Source organism: Chaetodon auriga, chromosome 1 (assembly GCF_051107435.1).
Source record: "Chaetodon auriga isolate fChaAug3 chromosome 1, fChaAug3.hap1, whole genome shotgun sequence".
In the NCBI taxonomy this organism is placed as follows: domain Eukaryota; kingdom Metazoa; phylum Chordata; class Actinopteri; order Chaetodontiformes; family Chaetodontidae; genus Chaetodon; species Chaetodon auriga.
In genome coordinates this window covers 1327392-1347825 of record NC_135074.1, presented here as the reverse complement: position 1 = coordinate 1347825, position 20434 = coordinate 1327392, and the positions used below count along the sequence as shown (strand labels likewise).

The window sequence follows — 20434 nt, the reverse complement described above, 5'->3', positions numbered from 1 at the left end:
TTATTGCAAAAACTATAAGTTTACATTGTGGCACTTCTGTTTTGCTCTTTTGCTTCTACCTTCTTTAATTTTCTTATTTCTTTTTTTATGTTTTTGTTTCCTTCTGTTTAGTCATTTCTATTATTATTATTATTATTCCGTTTGCCTGTCTGACAATTATAATATTTATTATCATTATTATCAATATATATACTATATATATATATGTACATATATATATATATATATATATATATATATATATATATAATACCGTTTTTCTTACTCTCATGTCACACAAACACACGCACACACAAAACCACAAATGTTGTTGTTGTTTGTTGTTCACAACTGGTTTGGCTGTCCTGTATTGTCACTGTAATGTCATATTACACAATAAAAAAAAAACAAAACAAAAAATGATAGAAATGGTTGCCAAACTTTATAATATCTATGGGTAGTCCCACAAACAGTGTATTTAAGTTGTTAAAGTTTGAGGTGGGACATCACCTCCTCCACCCAACACCTATGAGAAGAGGGTGTAACCTTCTTCCAACTAAGGAGTATTAGAGGTCGAGCCAGTAGAGTGGAGAATGCTATAGGCTCAGTCTGGTGCCTAGTTATTGGTGTCTCCTGAGTGACAACCTCAAACAGTGCAGTCAATGGGTTGGGACTGATAACTTTATTACACATATATGAAAATGTATCAAATATGCCTGTCCAAAATAGAGCCAGTTTCGGGCAAAACCAAAGTGATATGGTTAGGTGATATGATGGCAACCCTCTGGATATTATCATATAACACAGACACCACATAACACATACACCACATAATGGCCGCAAGAGTGAACGCTGGCGCGTTTTAGCTGCTCCTGTCTCTAGTCCATCATCCAACGACAGCACTGCTCCAGTACTCTGCGGCTGAGCTTCTTAAGCTCCGCTTACGTCTGCATGTGCCACCACCACCAGCTCTGCTTCAGCACCCTCACATTTTACACCTGCCCTGTCAGAAATACATTCACCAAGGCTCCGCCGGAACCTCCGGTGGGACGGATCCAACTCCATCAAGTCCTTCTGGTCTACTGCCCGGCGTCCACTGAGGAACACCGGCCCCCGCGCTGATGTGCTGGCCCGCCTGGCTAGGTCAGCTAACACGGCTCCCACCAACAGCAGGACTACTGTCAACTTCGGTCTCTTCAACATCCGCTCACTCACGAGTAAGGGGTACCTTGCGCAGGATCTCCTCGCTGACCGTAAGGTAGACTTTCTATGTTTAACTGAAACGTGGCAGCAGCCGAATGACTTCATTCCACTTAACGATGCTACTCCTCTGGGGTTTGTTTATACCGCTCAACCTCATGATTCCGGTCGAGAGGGAGGTCTCGCGATAATCTACCGCGAGAAGTGGAAGATAGCGCCTGTGAATGTTCCTGTCTGTCACTCATTTGAGGCAACTGTATGCCAGCTCTCTGGACCTATTCCCACTATTGTTGCCACTCTGTATCACCCACCGAAGCCCAGCAAGGATTTTATCACTGACTTTGCAGCCTTTCTGATGCATCTTTCCACACTCTCACCAAACATAATACTTCTGGGGGATTTTAACATTCATATGGACAATGCCAATAATACACTCACAAAAGACTTTACATCCTGCTTGGACAGCTTTGGACTGCAGCAATATATCAGTTTTCCTACACATGCTAAAGGACATATCCTGGATTTAGTCTGCTGCTCAGGTGTTATACCTGTTGACTGCAAAGCAGATTCACTCCCTGTCTCAGACCATATGTTTTTATCATTCAGTGTTAATCTTTCACTCTCCAAAGCTAACCCCCCACGCAATATAACTTTTCGCAAAATTAAGGACATTGACTTGGACAATTCATCTTCTTGTATCAATAGCCTTCCCAGTGTTGACAGGTTTTCCACACCAGATGAACTACTCTCACACTATAACAACTGCCTTCATAACCTTCTAAACAATCTCGCTCCACTCAAAACCAGATCTGTCACATTCACTCATACTGCACCTTGGTTCACTTCCACTTTTAGACAGCTAAAAGCAAAAGGACGTCAACTTGAAAGACTCTACAGGAAAACTGGTCTCACTGTGCACAAAGACGTATTCAAATCATATTCTCTACTACAAGGACTGCATTTCTACGGCTAAATACATATATTTTTCTGGTTTAATCAGTTCAAATGAGGGTAATTCTAAGGCCCTTTTCTCCCTACTTACAAATATCACAAAACCTCCAGATTCACTCCCTCCCCACCTGTACTCCTCTGATTTCTGTAACACTTTGGTATCATTTTTTTCTTCGAAAATTGAACACATTCACCAACAGCTTATACCCACCTCCGTTTCAACTTCACCTGCCTCTGTTTCATTTGCCCCCACCCATACACTCTCAGTATTCACCTTGCCCTCAGTCAATGAAGTCTCCAAATTCATTCAAAAATCCAAATCTTCAACCTGCCAATTAGACCCTCTTCCCACTATTCTTGTTAAAGCCACCCTCCCCTCTCTGTCCCCTCTTATCACAGACTTTATACACTCTTCCCTTAACACTGAAGTTGTTCCTTCCGCCCTTAAAAGAGCTGCTGCGACCCCAATACTCAAGAAACCTGGTTCAGATCCCAATAACCTCAATAATTTTCGTCCAATTTCAAATCTTCCATTCATTTCCAAAATTCTTGAAAAAACAGTTGCTGCTCAACTCCATACCCATTTGTCCTGCAATAATTTATATGAACAATTTCAATCTGGTTTCTGTCCCCTCCATAGCACTGAAACAGCACTCCTTAAAGTCACTAATGACCTCCTCCTTGCTGCTGACTCCGGTTCACTATCCATTCTCCTTCTGCTTGATCTGACTGCGGCCTTTGACACAATTTCACATACCATCCTTCTGGACAGACTTTCCTCTCTTGGCATTACAAATACTCCTCTAAACTGTCTTCATTCATATCTTTCAGGCTGCACTCAGTTCATTCAGTTAAAATCATTCACTTCCGATCCAGTCCCCGTCACCTCGGGTGTCCCCCAGGGCTCTGTCATGGGACTCCTGCTATTCATTATTTACTTTCTCCCCCTCGGTCACATTTTCCGCAAACATCATATTCATTTTCATTGCTACGCAGATGACACCCAGCTCTACCTTTCAACCAAATCCAACTCCACACTCCCACCTCTGTCCCTCACCAACTGCCTCCTTGAAATAAAATCCTGGTTCACCTCAAACTTCCTTAAATTAAATTGTAGTAAAACAGAGTTTCTTTTAATAGGCACAAAATCTACATTAAATAAACTCCATAGTTTCTCTATTCCCATCGATAATTCCTCCATCTTTCCCTCCCCTCAGGTCAAGAGTCTGGGTGTCATCCTCGACAGCACCCTCTCCTTCGCCTCCCATGTCAATAACGTTACTCGGTCTGCCTACTTCCATCTTCGCAACATCAACCGGCTCCGTCCTTCTCTTACTCCTCACTCCACTGCTGTTCTTGTTCACAGTCTGGTCACCTCCCGCTTAGATTATTGTAATTCTCTTCTCTTTGGCCTTCCACATAAAACCCTCCATAAATTACAGCTGGTCCAAAACTCAGCCGCCCGTATCATCACACGCACCCCTTCAATCCATCACATCACACCTATTTTACAACAGCTCCATTGGCTCCCCATCACATATCACATCAACTACAAATTACTGCTTCTTACCTTCAAAGCTGTCCACAATCTCGCCCCTCCATATCTTTCTGACCTCCTCCACATTGCTACACCTGCCCGCACTCTCAGATCCTCTTTCTCCATCCATCTCACTGTGCCCCCTGCCCGTCTTGTTACCATGGGGTGCAGAGCATTCAGCCGCTCTGCTCCACAGCTCTGGAACTCACTCCCACCTGACCTCCGTAACACAGACTCACTACCACATTTCAAATCCAAACTCAAAACTCATCTGTTTAAACTAGCTTACTCCCTCTGAGTAACCTTACTCCCTCTGATCACAGCTGCATTGCCTAATTTAAATTGTATTTTGCATTTTATCTTTATTGTTTCTTTTAATATTGTCTGTTTTTTATGCTTGATGATGTAAGGTGACCTTGAGTGTCAAGAAAGGCGCCTATAAATAAAATGTATTATTTATTATTATTATTATTATTACTACCAGACCCTTTGTCAACTGGGTCCATGTTCAAACATTCATCTGTCTGTGTACTCTGTGGGGGTTGTTAAGGAGAAGTGTGTTTTAACATAACTCTGCACCTCCATCCATCCATCCATCCATCCATCCATCTTCCACCCGCTTTATCCGGGACTGGGTCGCGGGGGCAGCAGTCTAAGCAGGGACACCCAAACTTCCCTCTCCCTGGACACTTCCTCCAGCTCATCCAGGGGGACCCGAGGCATTCCCAGGCCAGCCGAGCGACATAGTCGCTCCAGCGTGTCCTGGGTCTTCCCCGGGGCCTCCCCCCGGTGGGGCATGCCTGGAAGACCTCTCTAGGGAGGCATCCAGGGGACATCCGATAAAGATGCCTGAGCCACCTCAGCTGACTCCTCTCGATGTGGAGGAGCAGCGGCTCTACTCTGAGCTCCTCCCGGGTGACAGAGCTCCTCACCCTATCTCTAAGGGAGTGCCCCGCCACCCTGCGAAGGAAACTCATTTCAGCCGCTTGTATCCGGGACCTCGTTCTTTCGGTCATGACCCAAAGTTCATGACCATAGGTGAGAGCAGGAACGTAGATTGACCGGTAAATCGATTCTTCACCACGACGGACCGATACAGCAACCACATTACTGCTGCCGCTGCACCGATCCGCCTGTGAACCTCATGCTCCATTCTTCCCTCACTCGTGAACAAGATCCCAAGATACTTAAACTCCTCCACTTGAGGCAGGATCTCTCCTCCGACCCGGAGGGAGCAAGCCACCTTTTTCCGGTCGAGAACCATGGCCTCAGACTTGGAGGTGCTGACTCTCATCCCAGCTGCTTCACACTCGGCTGCGAACCGCCCCAGTGCATGCTGAAGGTCCTGGCCCGATGGAGCCAACAAGACAACATCATCCTCAAAAAGCAGAGACGAAATCTGCCAGCTCCCGAACCGAATTCTGTCCATAAAAATAATGAACAGAACCGGTGACAAAGGGCAGCCCTGGCGGAGTCCAACATGCACCGGGAACAGGTCCGACTTACTGCCGGCAATGCGGACCAAGCTCCTGCTCCTGTTGTACAGGGACTGCACAGCCCTCAGCAGAGGGCCTCCAACCCCATACTCCTGGAGCACCTCCCACAGAATAGCGCGAGGGACACGGTCGAATGCCTTCTCCAAGTCCACAAAGCACATGTGGACTGGTTGGGCAAACTCCCATGAACCCTCAAGCACCCTGTGGAGGGTATAGAGCTGGTCCAGTGTTCCACGGCCAGGACGAAAACCGCATTGTTCCTCCTGAATCCGAGGTTCGACTATCGCCAGAGGCGTGTCAACCAAGACAGCCCTGCAACATCCAGTGACTTGAGGTACTCAGGGCGGATCTCGTCCACCCCCGGAACCTTGCCACCAAGGAGCTTGCAAACTATCTCAGTGACTTCAGCCTGGGTGATGGACGAATCGACCTCCGAGTCCCCAGCCTCTGCTTCCTCTGCAGAAGACGTGACAGTGGGATTGAGGAGATCCTCGAAGTATTCCTTCCACCGCCCGACAATATCCCCAGTCGAGGTCAGCAGCTCCCCACCTCCACTGTAAACAGTATTGATAGAGAGCTGTTTCCCCCTCCTGAGGCGCTGAACGGTTTGCCAGAATTTCTCCGCACCTGTAGGTATCTAAAGAAATGTGACTGAGGGATACTGAAGTCTTTCTTTAGCTGTTCAAAGGGAATGAAGTGCCCTTCCTTAAAAAGGTCCATCACACATTTAATCCCTCTCCTGAGCCACAATTGAAAAGATGGGTCTGTGAGAGATGGGGCTTATGCTTAAAGTGTATCCTAGATTGCGACCATATCTTTAGGCAGCCAGAAATTATTAGGTTGTTCGTCCAATGTTTACTTAGGGGTAGTGGAGAACAAATTATAGAGCGAAGTGAAACAGGATTATTCGAATACTATTCCATTCGGCACCAGACCAGAGAGTGATCTTCTGATACATCAGAGACCCGGAACATCAGTTTGTGGATATTGGCCTCCCAGTAATAATACAGAAAATTTGGTTGACTCCTTTGTGTCTTTCCAAATAATCCTTCTGTATTCGGGGCACTTTTTTTTATTCCAAATAAAAGTAGATATGAGCTTATTTAAGTCTTTGAAAAAGGATTTAGGGATAAAGACTGGTATTGCTTGGAACAGAAATAAAAATCTGGGCATGATAGTCATTTTTCCTGAGTTGATCCTCCCGGCAAGTGACAATGGGAGAGTTGACCATCACTCCATTTCCTGCTTGGCCTTGTTAAACACCGTTTTGAAATTGCTGTCAGACGTTTGGTCCGTAATTACCATCCCCATCTTTTGTGGCAGATATAAAACCAGCCGTTGCCAGTTGTTTAAGTTGATGGCACAAGAGTTTACTGGCGCGCTCCCCGTATTCATAGAGATTATGACGAGCTTTTAAATAAAGATCTATAGCATTATCATTTTGTCAGAGAATCGAATTCTGTCTGAAGCAAAATTCTCTCTCTGTAAAGGTTCTCACAGGGTGATGTTGAGTGTATATGGTCTACCACTTTAATCCTGTTGATCAACTCTGTAACCCTTTTGGATTTCTTTTTATTTTCACCAGCAGTGTAGGATATCACCTGTCCCCTTACATACGCTTTCATGGTTTCCCACAGCGTGCAATAGCTTATCTCAGGAGACTCATTATTTTCTAGGAATAAGTCTATTTGTGTGTTTATGAAATCAACAATTTTTTGTATCAGTAAGTTATCTTGAGTTAAGGTACCATGTACATTTAGGAAGTATGTTTTCTGGACACCGAAGCTTCGAAAGTACTGGGCAATGGTCCGAAATGACTATAGTGTCGTACTGTACTTGAGTAATCATGGGTAGTAATTTTTGGTCTATTAAAAAAATAATCAATTCTAGAGTAGGTTTGATGTACTGGGGAGAAGACAGAGAACTGTTTGGATATTGGATACTTGAATCTCCAGGGGTCAGTGACTCCATAGGCTTGAAGAAAAGTATTAATGCATCGTGCTGATTTGCTAAGAGAAGTGACCGTTGTACTGGAGCGGTCCTGCTTCTGATTTAAAAGTTGAAACACAGTTGAAATCTCCCCCCAGTATTAAATCATGTGAATCCAGACCTGGTAAAAGTGAAAAAAGATTCCTTAAGAAGTCAACATTATCCCAATTGGGGGCATAAATATTTGCCAGCACCACCGTTATGATGTTAGACTCTTCAAACAGCATATTTTGATGTAGGAGAATAGCCACCCCCCTACTTTTGTGACCAAAATCCGAGTGGAAAACTTGCATGAATCCTCCTCTGCTGAGTTTTGTCTGGACCTTATTTAACAGATTAGTTTCCTGCAAATACAGTATTTCAGCTTTTAATTTGTTTAATTGAGAAAATACCCTACTTCGCTTAACTGGTTGATTCAGTCCCCTTACATTCCTACTCACCAGCATGGTGGCGGCCTTGCCTGTGCCTTTCTCCAATGCCATTAAGTTGACCTCTCACATAATGCCACTCCCTCATCTCTGTGACCTATTGTTGGTGGTTCTGAAAATACTGCAATGGAGGTTCCCTGAGAAAAGGAGTACCTGAACACGCATTTAAAAAACACACATTCAAAAAACATCAGGCAACGTGTAACTCTCAACAATCTTAAACATCGTAAACAAAAACATGAACACGAACACAGCATCGCTTGTCTCTCGCATGTAGACTGCCTGCTCTTGCAGTCGCCCTCCTCTCCTAAACTGCTTACCATGCGAGCTCCCCACAGGAACAAATGCAGAACTCTATACATTTCATAACTCTTACAATGTATCTATTAGAGCTGAATATGCTGATAGTGTAGTGTGTTAACAGAACAAAACAAAAGGCGACCCATTCATTCTGACATATTATCCTTGGTGTAGCACGAAATGGTTCTTTTTCTACTCATCGACAAGAATATCAAAATATTCCAAATAAGAAGTTAAAAAGTTCTTAGCACAAGTGCCATGAAATAAAAATGAAGATGTCCCACATAATTGGAAGCCCATAATAAGAAATTCAAACTTGCCTCCACACTTTCACTCTCTTTGAGCGTGCTTTGAGTGACTTGAGTCCTTCAAGTAGTGGAATTAAGCAATCCTGAACGTGGAACAAAATAACAAACTTGTATTAGGTAATTGATGAGGTCAGGATGATTCTTTGGGGTGGTGGATAAGGCATGGGTGTTAACGGGAGTGTTGAGGTACTTACACAGGCTATGCTTAGTTGGGTTATGGGGACATGTGGGTCTGGAATGAGCTCCGCCACAGAAAGAGCAGGTGTGGAGGAACCGGCAGCTTGAAACATTGCAACCTAGATTGTTGAAGTTGTTGCAGACCATTCTTCCATTTTGGAAGAGGACTGGTCTTCCTATCTTGTCTATGCCTCTGGGGAGGGGGCCAAGGGCGGTTGATTGGGTGTGGGCTCTTTGAGGGTGATGAGTGGTGGGGGAGCCATGGATGGCAGACTGTGGGAATTGGTTAGGATTCGTTTATTTAGGGCTGCGATGTGAGGTGCAGGGGTGGTGAGGGTGCATGTTGTGACTGGGTGGGATGGTGCACAGCATGAGTCGTAATGCAGGTAGGAATGAGCATCGAAAAGGGAACAATATAACTCTGGGTCTAGAGATCGCCAGGTTAAGGCAAGTGAAGAAGAAGGATGTTGGGAGGAAGGGATGCATGTGCTCCGGGTGATTGTGAAGTTCGGGTTAAAAGTGGGAGAGGATGAGAGAGCTCAGAGATGAGGTGTTTGAGTATTGTTTGATATGACCTGACCCTTTGGAAGAGCTGATGAGGACGGATGAGTTTCTTCAGTGTACATATGATACGTTGTGATGTCATCGGTGTTGGCTTCGGCGTGGCGCTGGGAACCTGGAAACACTTGGGACGCTCGGGAAGGAGGAGATGTGGTTTGCTGAGACTTGTTGAGCAATTTGAAAAGTTTTGCTTTCCTGTCGGAGTTGTGAAAGTGGATGTTTTGCTGCCTGAGAGTGTGTTTCATACGAGCTACTGTCCACTAGGATGTGTTTGACGCTGGGGAGAGGTTGGAGTGTTGTCTGGGTGCGTTCATTTGGTGGAGGCTTCATCTGTCACTTAAGTGCTGGGACCTTGAGCTGGTTGGTGAGAGGTGTCTGTCGGGGACATTGTTTCTCAGACAGCGTCTTCCCCTGGAGCTTGTAATGGGCGACGGTTTGACTGCGTGGGAATTGTCGGGGGTTGAGAGCTGTGAATGTCTGGGGAAGTGGACTTCTGAGCGCAGCCGAATTTGCTGGCGCTGTTGGATTTGAGGAGATGGAGATGATTCGGGAACTTCAGGAGTTGGTTCATTGTCGAACAGGTCACTGTCCAAAGGATTAAGGAAAAGTTCCTGGTCCATGAATTGAGATAACGATTTACGTACGAGTTTGGTGCGAGTCATGCAGAGAACGAGACGAAGGGGAAATGAATGAAGCGGGAGCGCTTAAATACCTTAGTTGCGGAATTAGGGTGTGTTTGAGGCATGGTCTTGTTCCTGAACTTAGTTACTAAACTTCATGTGATATGTAGTTTATACAATATGTGTCAAGTCCTTGTTCATTGTTCTGAGTAATTTCTAACTATGTATGTGTGTTAGCAAGAAACTTTTCTGTCTGTTTGAATTAAAGCTATTACCTCCCCTCCACAGTAAAACAATAACTTAGATCCCATCCAAATGTATTGCAAAAATTAACTGACTTTGGAGAAAATCAAAACAAAAATGCGAACAAATTCTTGTTTCGATTCACTAACACAATATCGTTATATGATTATTAGGAGATGATATATTGAGATAAGCAGTACCATTTCTCCTGTCACATGCGATTATGCCATTGAAGAAGAGGGCACAGCAAGATAATGCTGATGCAGCTGTCAAACCTCAAATGGTGAAAAACAATGTAGAAATGATTGACATTTTAGTTTGGTTCCTGTAATAATTTCATGAATACTATGGTATTCTCACATAGATTTTCGTCTGCTGTCGCTTTTTGTCTCTCCAGTGGAGTTTCAGTGGTTGTTTAAGTCACATGGTTTATTTCAAAGGACAACACTGACAAACAACAAAGGCAAAGAATGATAAACAGAATCAAAGTATATTTATATAAGAGTTGTGTAGCTCCATTAAGGAATAAGGAAGTGTTTACTATGTGCATGCGTGGATGTGTGTGTGGTGAGTGACTGGTTGAGTCGAATCTGAGTGGAACATAAAACGAAAGGTTAGTTGGTTCAACTTTGGCCCGGGAGTAAAATTCTCCTGTCCTTTGTGTTCAACAAAACAGTAGAGGTGAGCATAAAACAGTTAAATAAACCAGGACAATTAGCCAAGAGTTCATCTGTTCAAGCAGCTAAGATAAAATGGCGGCTGCCAGCCAAAGCCCTGCTACTGAGCATATTTTTGGAAATCTAATTAGCTACTTCAACCCAACGTTCTGTCTGAGACTGTGGAAGGTAGTACAGGAGCACCACAGGGGACTGTTCTGTCTCCCTTTCTCTTCATCTTGTACACCTCAGACTTTCAGCACAAGTCTTCATTGTGACACCTACAGAAGTTTTCGGAAGCCTCAGAGGTGGTGGGGTGTATAAAGGATGGACGAGAGGAGGAATACAGAGCAGTGGTGGAAGATTTTGTGGAATGGCCTGGTAGAAATCACCTGCTGCTTAATGTGGCCAAGACCAAGGAGATGGTGATTTATTTCAGAATTAACAGGACGACCAGGCAACCACTGTGTATTCTGGGGGACTGGGGTTTGTGTCCCCTGTGAGGCCCAAAGTGAACAATCTATTCCTATACCTAACCTAGTAGTTTTGTTACCTGAACAGCACATTTCTCATTACTATAATATATAATATATACATACGTACAAACACACACACAAGCAAACACACACACACACACACACACACACACACACACACATGTAATACTGTGCAACTAGGGCTGAGCAGTTGAAATTGAAACGTGAAATTTTTCACACCACCACCTTGATCTGGATTCTAACTGACTTCGTTAATTTATTAACAGCATCTTTAAAAGCTGTAGGAAGTGAAATATTTAATTTTGCAAGTCATTAGCTAGTTATAATGACATGTGGCAAATTTAGTCAGCTGTAGCTAATTGACATTAATTCTGTGAGCTGGCCAAATTACAAGAAATATATTTCTGATAATATGCTCTTAGCATGCTGGCGTCTGTGCTGTGAACACTCAGGTGAAGCTGTTTTCACAGTAATGTTTTGAGATAATCACTTCAATTCAGCTAAAGCAGACATGATGATATGTGCTTGTGAATGCTCAAAAAGAAACTTTTGCTCCACTGTGCTGGGTTTGGAAAATGGAAAAGACCGTATATTAAATGCTCCATAACACCTACTGTATATTTTGCCATTATATGTTTTATGTGACTGGCAGGTACATGATGTGAAGTTCCAAGCTCCGACTGCAGAGGAGAAGGAGGCTTGGATTAAAGCTCTCAGTGATGGCATCAGCCGAGCAAAGAACAAAGTCTTTGATGAAGTAAACATAATAAGTGTCTCTCAATTTCAGTCAATGACATCCCTACTGTGTTTTATACAAGTTAAGCTATTAAAATGTCAGATTTATTTATTCAGCTTGTGCTGTTTGTTTTAACAGGTGAGGATTGATGAAAGCAGTAATTTAGAGCATGTTACTCGAACAAGGCCCAAAGGGAACCGTAACCGGCGGCCACCAACCAGAATACACATGAAAGAGGTTTGTGTGTGTGAATGGAAGAATCTGTTCATCTGTGGGTGTGCTCTGGTTAGCTCTGCCAATACAGTAAGAAGGTATAGATTTGAATCTCACATTTTGAAGGGTTTCTTATTGGTTTAAAGACACAGCAGATATAAATAAATCTCAAAGAGGCACCAATAGATGAAGTGGGTGATTGCACTCAATTTTGGGCTATCATAAATAATAAATAATAAGTAATAATATTGATATTATATTCACAACATAATTTAATTTACCTTAAGTTCACCCTAGGGTTCTTTAACTGTGTACAGTGATTGTAATACGTCCTACACACAAAATCAAATTATTGTTTTGTTCAGAAATTAAACTAGTAACTACAAACACAACTAATTACTATTATACATACAAATTAGTGAATAATAATTATATAATCATTCACGCTTGCATCATGAGTAAATGTAATGAACACAGCGATAAACAACCAATACATGCATACATGAAGCTGTGAATGCAGTGTTGACTGAATGAGCACAATTGCATACCAGCTAAAACAGTAAATGATAGTAAGCTATATTATTTGTGCAAACACACAAGACCAAGAAGTGGAGGAAAACTTGACCATTAACCAGTAGAAGGGATTTGAATATATTTGTAAATGAGAACAGTACTTCAAAACTCAGAGCAGACTTCCCCAAGTCTTCGTTTTTTTTTGTTTTGTTTTGTTTTTTGTTTTTTGTTTTTCTCAACATTGGTCTTTGTTAGCAACCAGCCCCTGAGTTTGTACAACAGCTTTTATTTGACAGTTTAATTGAATTAAGTGACTTGACTGCATGATATCTGTCTTGCCCTCTAGGTGGCCATCATGTCTTCTGATGGTATCCTGCGTTTGGATCTTGATCCTGAGGATGCCTTAATAGGTAATGGGAACCATCATGCCAGTGTTGACCCTGAGACTCCCAAAGAGGTCATCCAAGTTCCAATGCCTCCATCCAGTGCCAGTGAAGCTACCAAGAAACAGTTAGGCTCACTTGTTGAGGAGGAGGCTCAGACAGATCCAGAGGTCCATCCGCAGAAAAATGTCATCCGATCTCCAATGCCCCTGACCGAAGAGGCTATACCCAGTGCAACACCTGAGGATGAACCTGATAAGGATGATGGCTTTGTGAAAAAGGTCTGTATAATGTTATTTAACTCTTGTCCCACAATGCAGAAATATTTTTGTATATCTCTCTGTTTGGATAACACTGCCTATGAAATATGATTTATTTTTTTTAAGGTTCTGAGGCCGCCCGTGCTTCTATCTAAAGAAGGCAAGGCCTGTGCTTCACTTGTTGAAGAAGATGCAGAGAAGGACAAAGTAGAAAAGATGTCTGAAAAGAATCCTGATGCCAGGAAAAAGTCAGGTCCACCACCAACCCCTCCTACCAAGCCCAGCTCCAGCATGAGCAACTTTGCAGAGGCCTCACAGTCCATGCCAAACTCCCACCCTCCTACTCCTCCATCCAAAGAAAAGAAACCCTCCCATCACACTGTGGAGCCAGACCGAGAGATTCAAGGCACAACTGATGAGAATAAGGGGAAAGAAGACAATAATAAGGAGGTCAAAGAAACAGCTGTGGAAACAGATGGGGCAGAACAGTCAATTTCTAAAGAAGCTGTACCTACTGTCAGAGATGATGAATCTGAGAGTCCCACCACAGAAGGACAGGTTTCTGAAAAACAATCAACGGAGACTTTAAGCTGTAGCATAAACAAACCAGCTGTCAATGAGTCACAAACACCCGCAGAGTCACTCAGAAAGAGCCCTAGACCTTTTCTGACCCCCAAGAAAAAACCTGAGAAGCCTGTTCGACCTGACATGCAACACACAGAAGAGAAAACAACTATAATGCATCCTACTGAGGGACAGGACCCTAGTGCATTGCTGCAAACAGCCTCAGATACCTCAGCCACTTCTCAAACAGAAGAGGAACTACCCAAGAGCGAAATACCCTCAGTAGTTGTCTCTTTGAATGACCCAGTCACTGACAACCTTAGCCTGAGTCCACTGCTCTGTCAGTTGCACGGGGAGAAGAAAAAGAAGGCAGAGGAAAAATCTGTAGACAGCGGTCAGCACTCAGATGATGACAGTGAAGGCTCTGGGAGTGAAGAAACACTGGCAACATCAACAGCTGCTTTGAGAGAAAGCCATGCTGCCCTGGATGTGTTGGACGCCAGTCAGGAAAACATTCAGATCTCTTTTAATTTAAGGCCAACGCAGTCCACATCCAAGGCTCAGGTTAGATCAAAGGTGTTTCCATGTCAGCGCTTAGAGCCCACTCCTCTCAAACCCTCAACCAAGGCCAGGTCAGCCTCCATTGGAGATCTGGTGTCTGACTCAGTCTGTATTCAGGTGAGAGCTGTGGCTGGGAATGACGAGGCTCCTGGTGATGATGTCATGAAACTTGAGGCTGAAGTGGCCCTGGAGATGGAAAGGACAAGTGAGCTCCTGAGTAGAGTGTCCCAATCCCAGAGGGGAAATGACGTGGAGACCTTGCCAGAGGACCTACTGGCCAAGGCCATGGAAAAGCTGATGAAAGCAGATCATGTTCTCAGGGAGGTCAAGAAACTGAAACCTGCGAAGAGCTCAAACAACAGGAAGAGCTGGTGAATGTCAGTCAAAGCAGATTGACTTGAAATTGACCATTTGCTAAACCCCTCTCCGGAACAATGACTGTCCAGTCATATCTTAGCAATGTTAAATAGGTACAGCAGGCCTATCAAGGTTTAGATTTCTCCATACACTGTAGAGTTTGCATGAGACTGTAGTAAAGTGATATACAGTATGTGAGTTTGGAAGAGTTTTTTGTTTCTTTAGCGTTTCCAAGAGCACAAGTGTCTGCTCTAACATAAGCTGCAATTCTTAGTATCTCTGGCTAACTAGCTCTGGTTTACTTCCTACAGTAGTAACTTAGCGTTACTTTCAAGTAGCCATTTACTAACCACATTAGTTTGTGAGAGTACAGTTCATAAAACGTTCACAACTAGCACATCTGCTAAGTACTATATCCCCAGTGTGTGCAAGACAGTCCTGGACACTCTCAGAGTTTATGCTGAGTTAGCAGCACTGTCCTGCGCTTTATTGGATTTGGGTAAGTGCATTAAAGCAACCACAGGCAACAGTAGTGTTCAGTTTGCCAAATGCATCCTGAAGCCTTTTCGCTAATCATATTGTTTAGAGATAGCGTTTTCCATCAACTCAGTGTAACATTAGCCTGTCTAGGTAGCTGATGAAATCTGCCTGTAACAGTGACGGCTAGATATGTTAAGCTGCTTTTATCTTCGTCTGTCTGAAATGAAAGACTTACTGGTTCAAAAATTGTGAAGAATTTGGAGTGGTAAATTGGACACAGTTATCATTGTACACAGCATACTGTATGTGCTGTATGAGATTGGAAAGCCTGATAGGTGTGGCAACATTAGCTAAAGGGGTCAGGGTTTAGCGAACTGTCAATTGATGGACTTTGGCAGAATGACAGTCTCTCATTTTTGAAGGTTATGCAGCACATGCAACTGTTCGCTCATAATTAAGTGCACTTATTTCTAGTTTAACTTTTCTCAACAACTGGAAGCTAAAATGCTTAATATTGTACTTGTTGTTGTTGTTTGTTCAACAAAATATCAGACAATTTCAAGAATAATTACATAATAGCTATTTTGAGAATTGATAATATAATGATAAAGCAGTACTGCAGAACATGCAACAAAGTACCACAAATTGTTAATACCAGATTACACTTTTGTTTCAGTAGTCTACTTTGTGGATTCAAGAACCCTTTTGTCCTATTTTGAGATGCCTTTTTTCTGGTATTTTATATGAGGGAATTTATATTGTACATACTACATAATTTTACCACAGCATATGATATTGCTGAGGAAAGATGTACCAACATGGCTCAGGAGTTTTCTGAAATTAATCTTTTTGGACTATATGTGATTAAAGCAAAATGAACAACTGTTGCTCCACGTAGATTGCAGTTTTGTTATTATGCTTTCCATATCCATATCGTGTTGTGCACATAGCACAAAGAGATTGCAGCAGTGCATAATTAACTCTTACAAAATGTGCTCACCAGTGATGATCCTCACAATTTGAATCAAGATTGTGCCATTCCATTTAGTGTATGTGCAAATTTTTTCTAACATCAGATATAATTTTGTACTCTTGAATACAGTTTTTCTATTGCCCAAATAAACAAAGGGAAAGTATCTATGTTTTGTGTCTTCAATGCAATTGTACCTCTAGAAAGCATCTGAAAGATTTATTGAAAACATGTACTTTGTATTTTTCTCTACTATTGGTTTCCTGTAGGGGTGGCATCGGGATTCATTCATTCATCTTCTACACCCGCGTATCCCTTTCGGGGTTGCGGGGGGCTGGAGCCTATCCCAGCTGGCAATGGGTGAGAGGCGGGGTACACCCTGAACCAGTCGCCAGCCGATTGCAAGGCAACATAGACAGACAAACAACCATTCACACTCACACTCACACCTATGGACAATTTAGAGTCACCAATTAAACTAATGAGAATGTTTTTGGTCTGTGGGAGGAAGCCGGCGTGCACGGGAAGAACGCCACTGTGCCGCCCCGGCATCAGGATTTAATGTTTATTTTAATATGCCCACTTAATATTCGTTTTACTTATTTTTATTGATGAAACAAATAGATTTTTATCAGTTATTTGACGGGAAAGGGAATATGATGCTAGTGTTAGCTTTTCAAATGTGTTTTACTCCTTCACTGTTGTTGTTGTTGTTGTTGTTGTTGTTGTTGTTGTTGTTGTTTTAACTCATTTTAAATCGAACACCTTTGGATTTTGGACTGTTGGACAGAAAAAGCACCTTGAAGACGTCACCTGGAACGTTACTTGGAAAAATAAGAAAATGATAATAACACTAGAAGCCCCGCCCCCTCAGAGATAGCGTCGTTACTCCAAATGGGTCGACTGTAAAATGATTCATTTTATTTTGAAGGTCGTTACCGGAAGTCAGTATTTCATTTTTTGTGCCTTGACAACTTCACGACTGCTTCGCGTTGCGTCCAGCTTCCTTTCTTCTACCGAGAAATATACCGCAGCACTGAATGAGACTGGTAACAGCAAAGGATCAGAGGTGCCTTTGAAACATCGCAAAGATGGAGGACGAGCCGGTGTCGGAGGATGATATCTGTAAGTACTAGACGGCATCGACGGTCAGTGTTTGAGGGGAGCAACCTGTCATCTGTCATCAGCAGGATGTCCATGTTGACCACAAGGGGAAACACATTATTCAGCCTAACAGTGTAGTATGGAAGCTGTATCTCAGGACTGTTCAGCACGGTATGATAGGACGGTGGGCGTTAACGTTAACATTACTTGAGCCTCACCCAAATTATTTATTTTCTGTTACCTACAAACCTCAGAAAAATTGTATTGTAAGTATTTGTACACGTAACAAGAGCTTATTATAGCACCCATATGGAACTGGCTGAATCACCAAAAATCGTCGTTGATACATAAAAGGGCGATTTTCAGCTTCATTTGCATGTGCCAGTCATAGACTGATATTTTTATGTCTATAACCACATGGGCTCACGGTATTAAATTCCTATTATCAAGAACATGTGAGAACATGTCCAGCATGTGGTGACATGTGGCGCAACTGAACTATACTGTCCGGTGCAATATGCCAGTGGAGGATAATCTTTGTTATTCATCTCCCAGTCAGGGAATACAGGTGTCACAGCCGCAGCACAAGGACAGATACATAGAAAACTTGAAATACTTTCAATAGTAACTTAAAAAAGATAAGATGTAAAACAGTATATCAGATAAGGATAAGATGGAAATTACACATAAAGTTAAACTCAAAATTACAACAGCAGTGTTCAGTGCTTCTTAACAACACAGCCAATAATGTAGGCCTATACTGTAGTTTTAAGGTGCAAGTCTTCGATATAGAATTCAAAATATACTTCTGTTGTTGCTTGTCACCGGCACGCAGAACAGACTTTAACGCTCCTTGTCTGTCATTCCTGACAGTGCTGTGGTCCGAAAAGGAGCTGCATGATGCTGCAAAGAGGAACAACACAGAGAAAATACAGGAACTGATCAAGAATGGTGTCGATGTCAAGGCCAAGAATAAAGTATGCCTGCTGAAGGACATGTACACTTTTCCAGGCCTCACCAGTCACTGCTTTCAAATTCAGTTGGTCTTTTTTTTTATAACAGCCTTAATTATTTCCATAGCAGGAGGTCCAGCTAACAACACTAATAAGGCTCAGTTCCATTCAAGTCCACAGTATTTGGTACATCTAAAAGGAATGCCATTGTTAATGTTGATTACGCCTGTGCTTGTCTTGCTATGCTTGTTAAGCTGTCTGCTTTGAAAAAGGTGTTTTGTCTCAAAAGTGAAGTAGTTAGTGAAATTGTAAAGATTAGTGTTACCCTTTGTCCCACTGGACCCTTGCCAGATCAGAAGAACATCAGTTAAAAGTTAATGTCAACACAGCCCAGTCACATATGATGAAACAGCAACGGAAATAAACAGACTTAGTTACTTATGGTTTACGAGTTTCAGGTAAACTCATGGAAGATAATGTATCATCATCTCAGAGGCTCCGGAGTGGACCTCGTGACAAGGGAAGTGATGTTTTGTCATTAGTTAACACGTTATATGTAAATCACTCTCTACTTACCCCTCCCCTCAAACCCTCCTTCTGCATGCTAAAACAGTGACAGAAAATTGAAGCTGAAAACCAGTGTCACTGGAGAAAAAAAAAAAACCTGTCTGTCCGTAATTCAGGGTTCAATGCCTCTTGCACTGCATAGAAGGAAGCAGCTCAATGGGCTAAAATTAAAGCCACGACCACCAACGTGTGAGTTTCAGGCTTCACAAAGGTGAGAAAAGTCACTTCAGCTAATTTATTGTGTTAAATAAGTAGTGAGACCAATCACACAGAATTTCACTGATTGCAGATTCGAAGTTCCACTATTTGTCCTCCCTTTTTCAAATTTGAAAAAAAAAAAACAAAAAACGTAATGTTTAGGAAATAGCACAGGATGTCTCCAGTGAGTTCCATCAGGTTTGCTCAAACACACCTGGAGATATGAGCAAATCTGTAATAGGCTGCGCTCACGTTTGCTTTGCTAATATGGCACTTCAGATTTTGGTTAATACTTGCCCCCAGAACATGTACACCTAAACTGGTGAAATTCTGTCTACTTGGTTTTGAGGAACAGTTTGCTGGCATTTGTGGCGCCCCCCATAGGCTCAAAATGCTGCCTATACCAAAACACAGCCTGAACATATGTACCAAGATGTACGATGACTGCCCCTTGCAGAATTGCCTGGCTGATGACAGCCATGTTTTGACTGATCTTGCCCATTCATAATATAACGTGTACCTCAGTCCTGCAATGCTGTATGCTACTTTTGGTATTGATAAAGACAAAATCCATCAATTTCTTTTCTTATTATTGTATTCAAAAATTCAAAATGGTGGAAAATAGGACTTTTATGGTCAAAGATGCTTTTTGAAGAGCACATTGAGCTGGATTGTGTGTCCGAAGCCCCGTTTACACGTACACAGATATTTTGTAAAACGGAGATATTTCCCTTCGATTGTGTCCTTTGTTTACACACAAGCGGAGAATTCACCTCTGAAAACAATACATTCTAAAAACTCCGGCCAGAGCGGAGATTTTGGAAAACTTCGGTTGCACGTTTGCATGTAAACTGAGAAAAACAGAGGTACACTGAGTTTTAGGTAGCTGACGTCACATTATACGCCAGAACTTGCACCTGCGCCACAAGTGCAACCTATGTTTACATTTTCATTTGGCTTTGGTGATCATGGATGCATTCAGAGTAGCAGTCATGTTTATGTTGGTGCAAACCCTTTTTGTATGTTTGCATTTGCAAATACAGCTGCTCTGTTATATCGAGGAGCAGAGACAAATGAGTGCTGGGAGGTCAGCAATTTTGCAACAACTCCCCCCCCAACACGAAGAGCCAGTCCACGTCACCACCAGCATCGATAGTATAGTTTTCTGAAACATTCCATTATTGTTGTAAAATATTAATCGAAATCTCTAAATTTAATGAAAGTAAAACTAAACATTAATTACATTTTATATTACATTATATTAAATATATTTAAAATGCAATTAATATAAATAAATACATTAAAATGAGTTTTTTCTGAGGTAAATAGTTTCAAAATCTTCAGTTCCTTTTAAAAGTTTGCACACAATACTGCTCGCAGATGTTCTTATATTGAGTGTTACACAGATTTTTTATGCTATCAACACATTGATTGTTACACATAAACAAATTTGGCAACAGACACTTGCAAAAAGTAACAGAGGCAGGTTAATGGACAGGACATTATTTGCATTTCTGACCAGTATTTGGGTCATAAACAGAGGATGGAGAGCTACATAATTGAGCTGCTCTTGAAGTCAAAGTTAGCTCTTTTTATCGAGATATTGGATTGATCACAGCTGATATTCAAGGCC

General features: G+C 42.4%; 2 protein-coding genes across 6 annotated transcripts in view; both read left to right on the top strand.

Moving 5' to 3' along the window:
* Nucleotides 1-16142, top strand: part of plekho2 (pleckstrin homology domain containing, family O member 2) — a 40175-nt gene extending 24033 nt beyond the window's left edge. Inside the window, exons 4-7 of the mRNA XM_076747910.1 lie at nucleotides 11595-11699; nucleotides 11817-11915; nucleotides 12751-13068; nucleotides 13174-16142. Of these exons, the coding sequence (XP_076604025.1) occupies nucleotides 11595-11699; nucleotides 11817-11915; nucleotides 12751-13068; nucleotides 13174-14547 (1896 nt within the window). The 3' untranslated portion in view covers nucleotides 14548-16142. The remainder of the gene's footprint in view (nucleotides 1-11594; nucleotides 11700-11816; nucleotides 11916-12750; nucleotides 13069-13173) is intronic.
* A 784-nt stretch (nucleotides 16143-16926) lies between these two features.
* Nucleotides 16927-20434, top strand: part of ankdd1a (ankyrin repeat and death domain containing 1A) — a 41005-nt gene continuing 37497 nt past the window's right edge. For 4 of the 5 annotated variants that reach the window (XM_076751989.1, XM_076751203.1, XM_076750390.1 and 1 more), the window contains exons 1-2: nucleotides 16927-17104; nucleotides 17957-18060. In XM_076751989.1, coding sequence (XP_076608104.1) covers nucleotides 17071-17104; nucleotides 17957-18060 — 138 coding nt within the window. In that variant the 5' untranslated portion in view covers nucleotides 16927-17070. Of the gene's footprint in view, nucleotides 17105-17956; nucleotides 18061-18146; nucleotides 18815-20434 lie in introns of those variants that run through there. The other variant, XM_076753659.1, reaches the window with a different exon arrangement.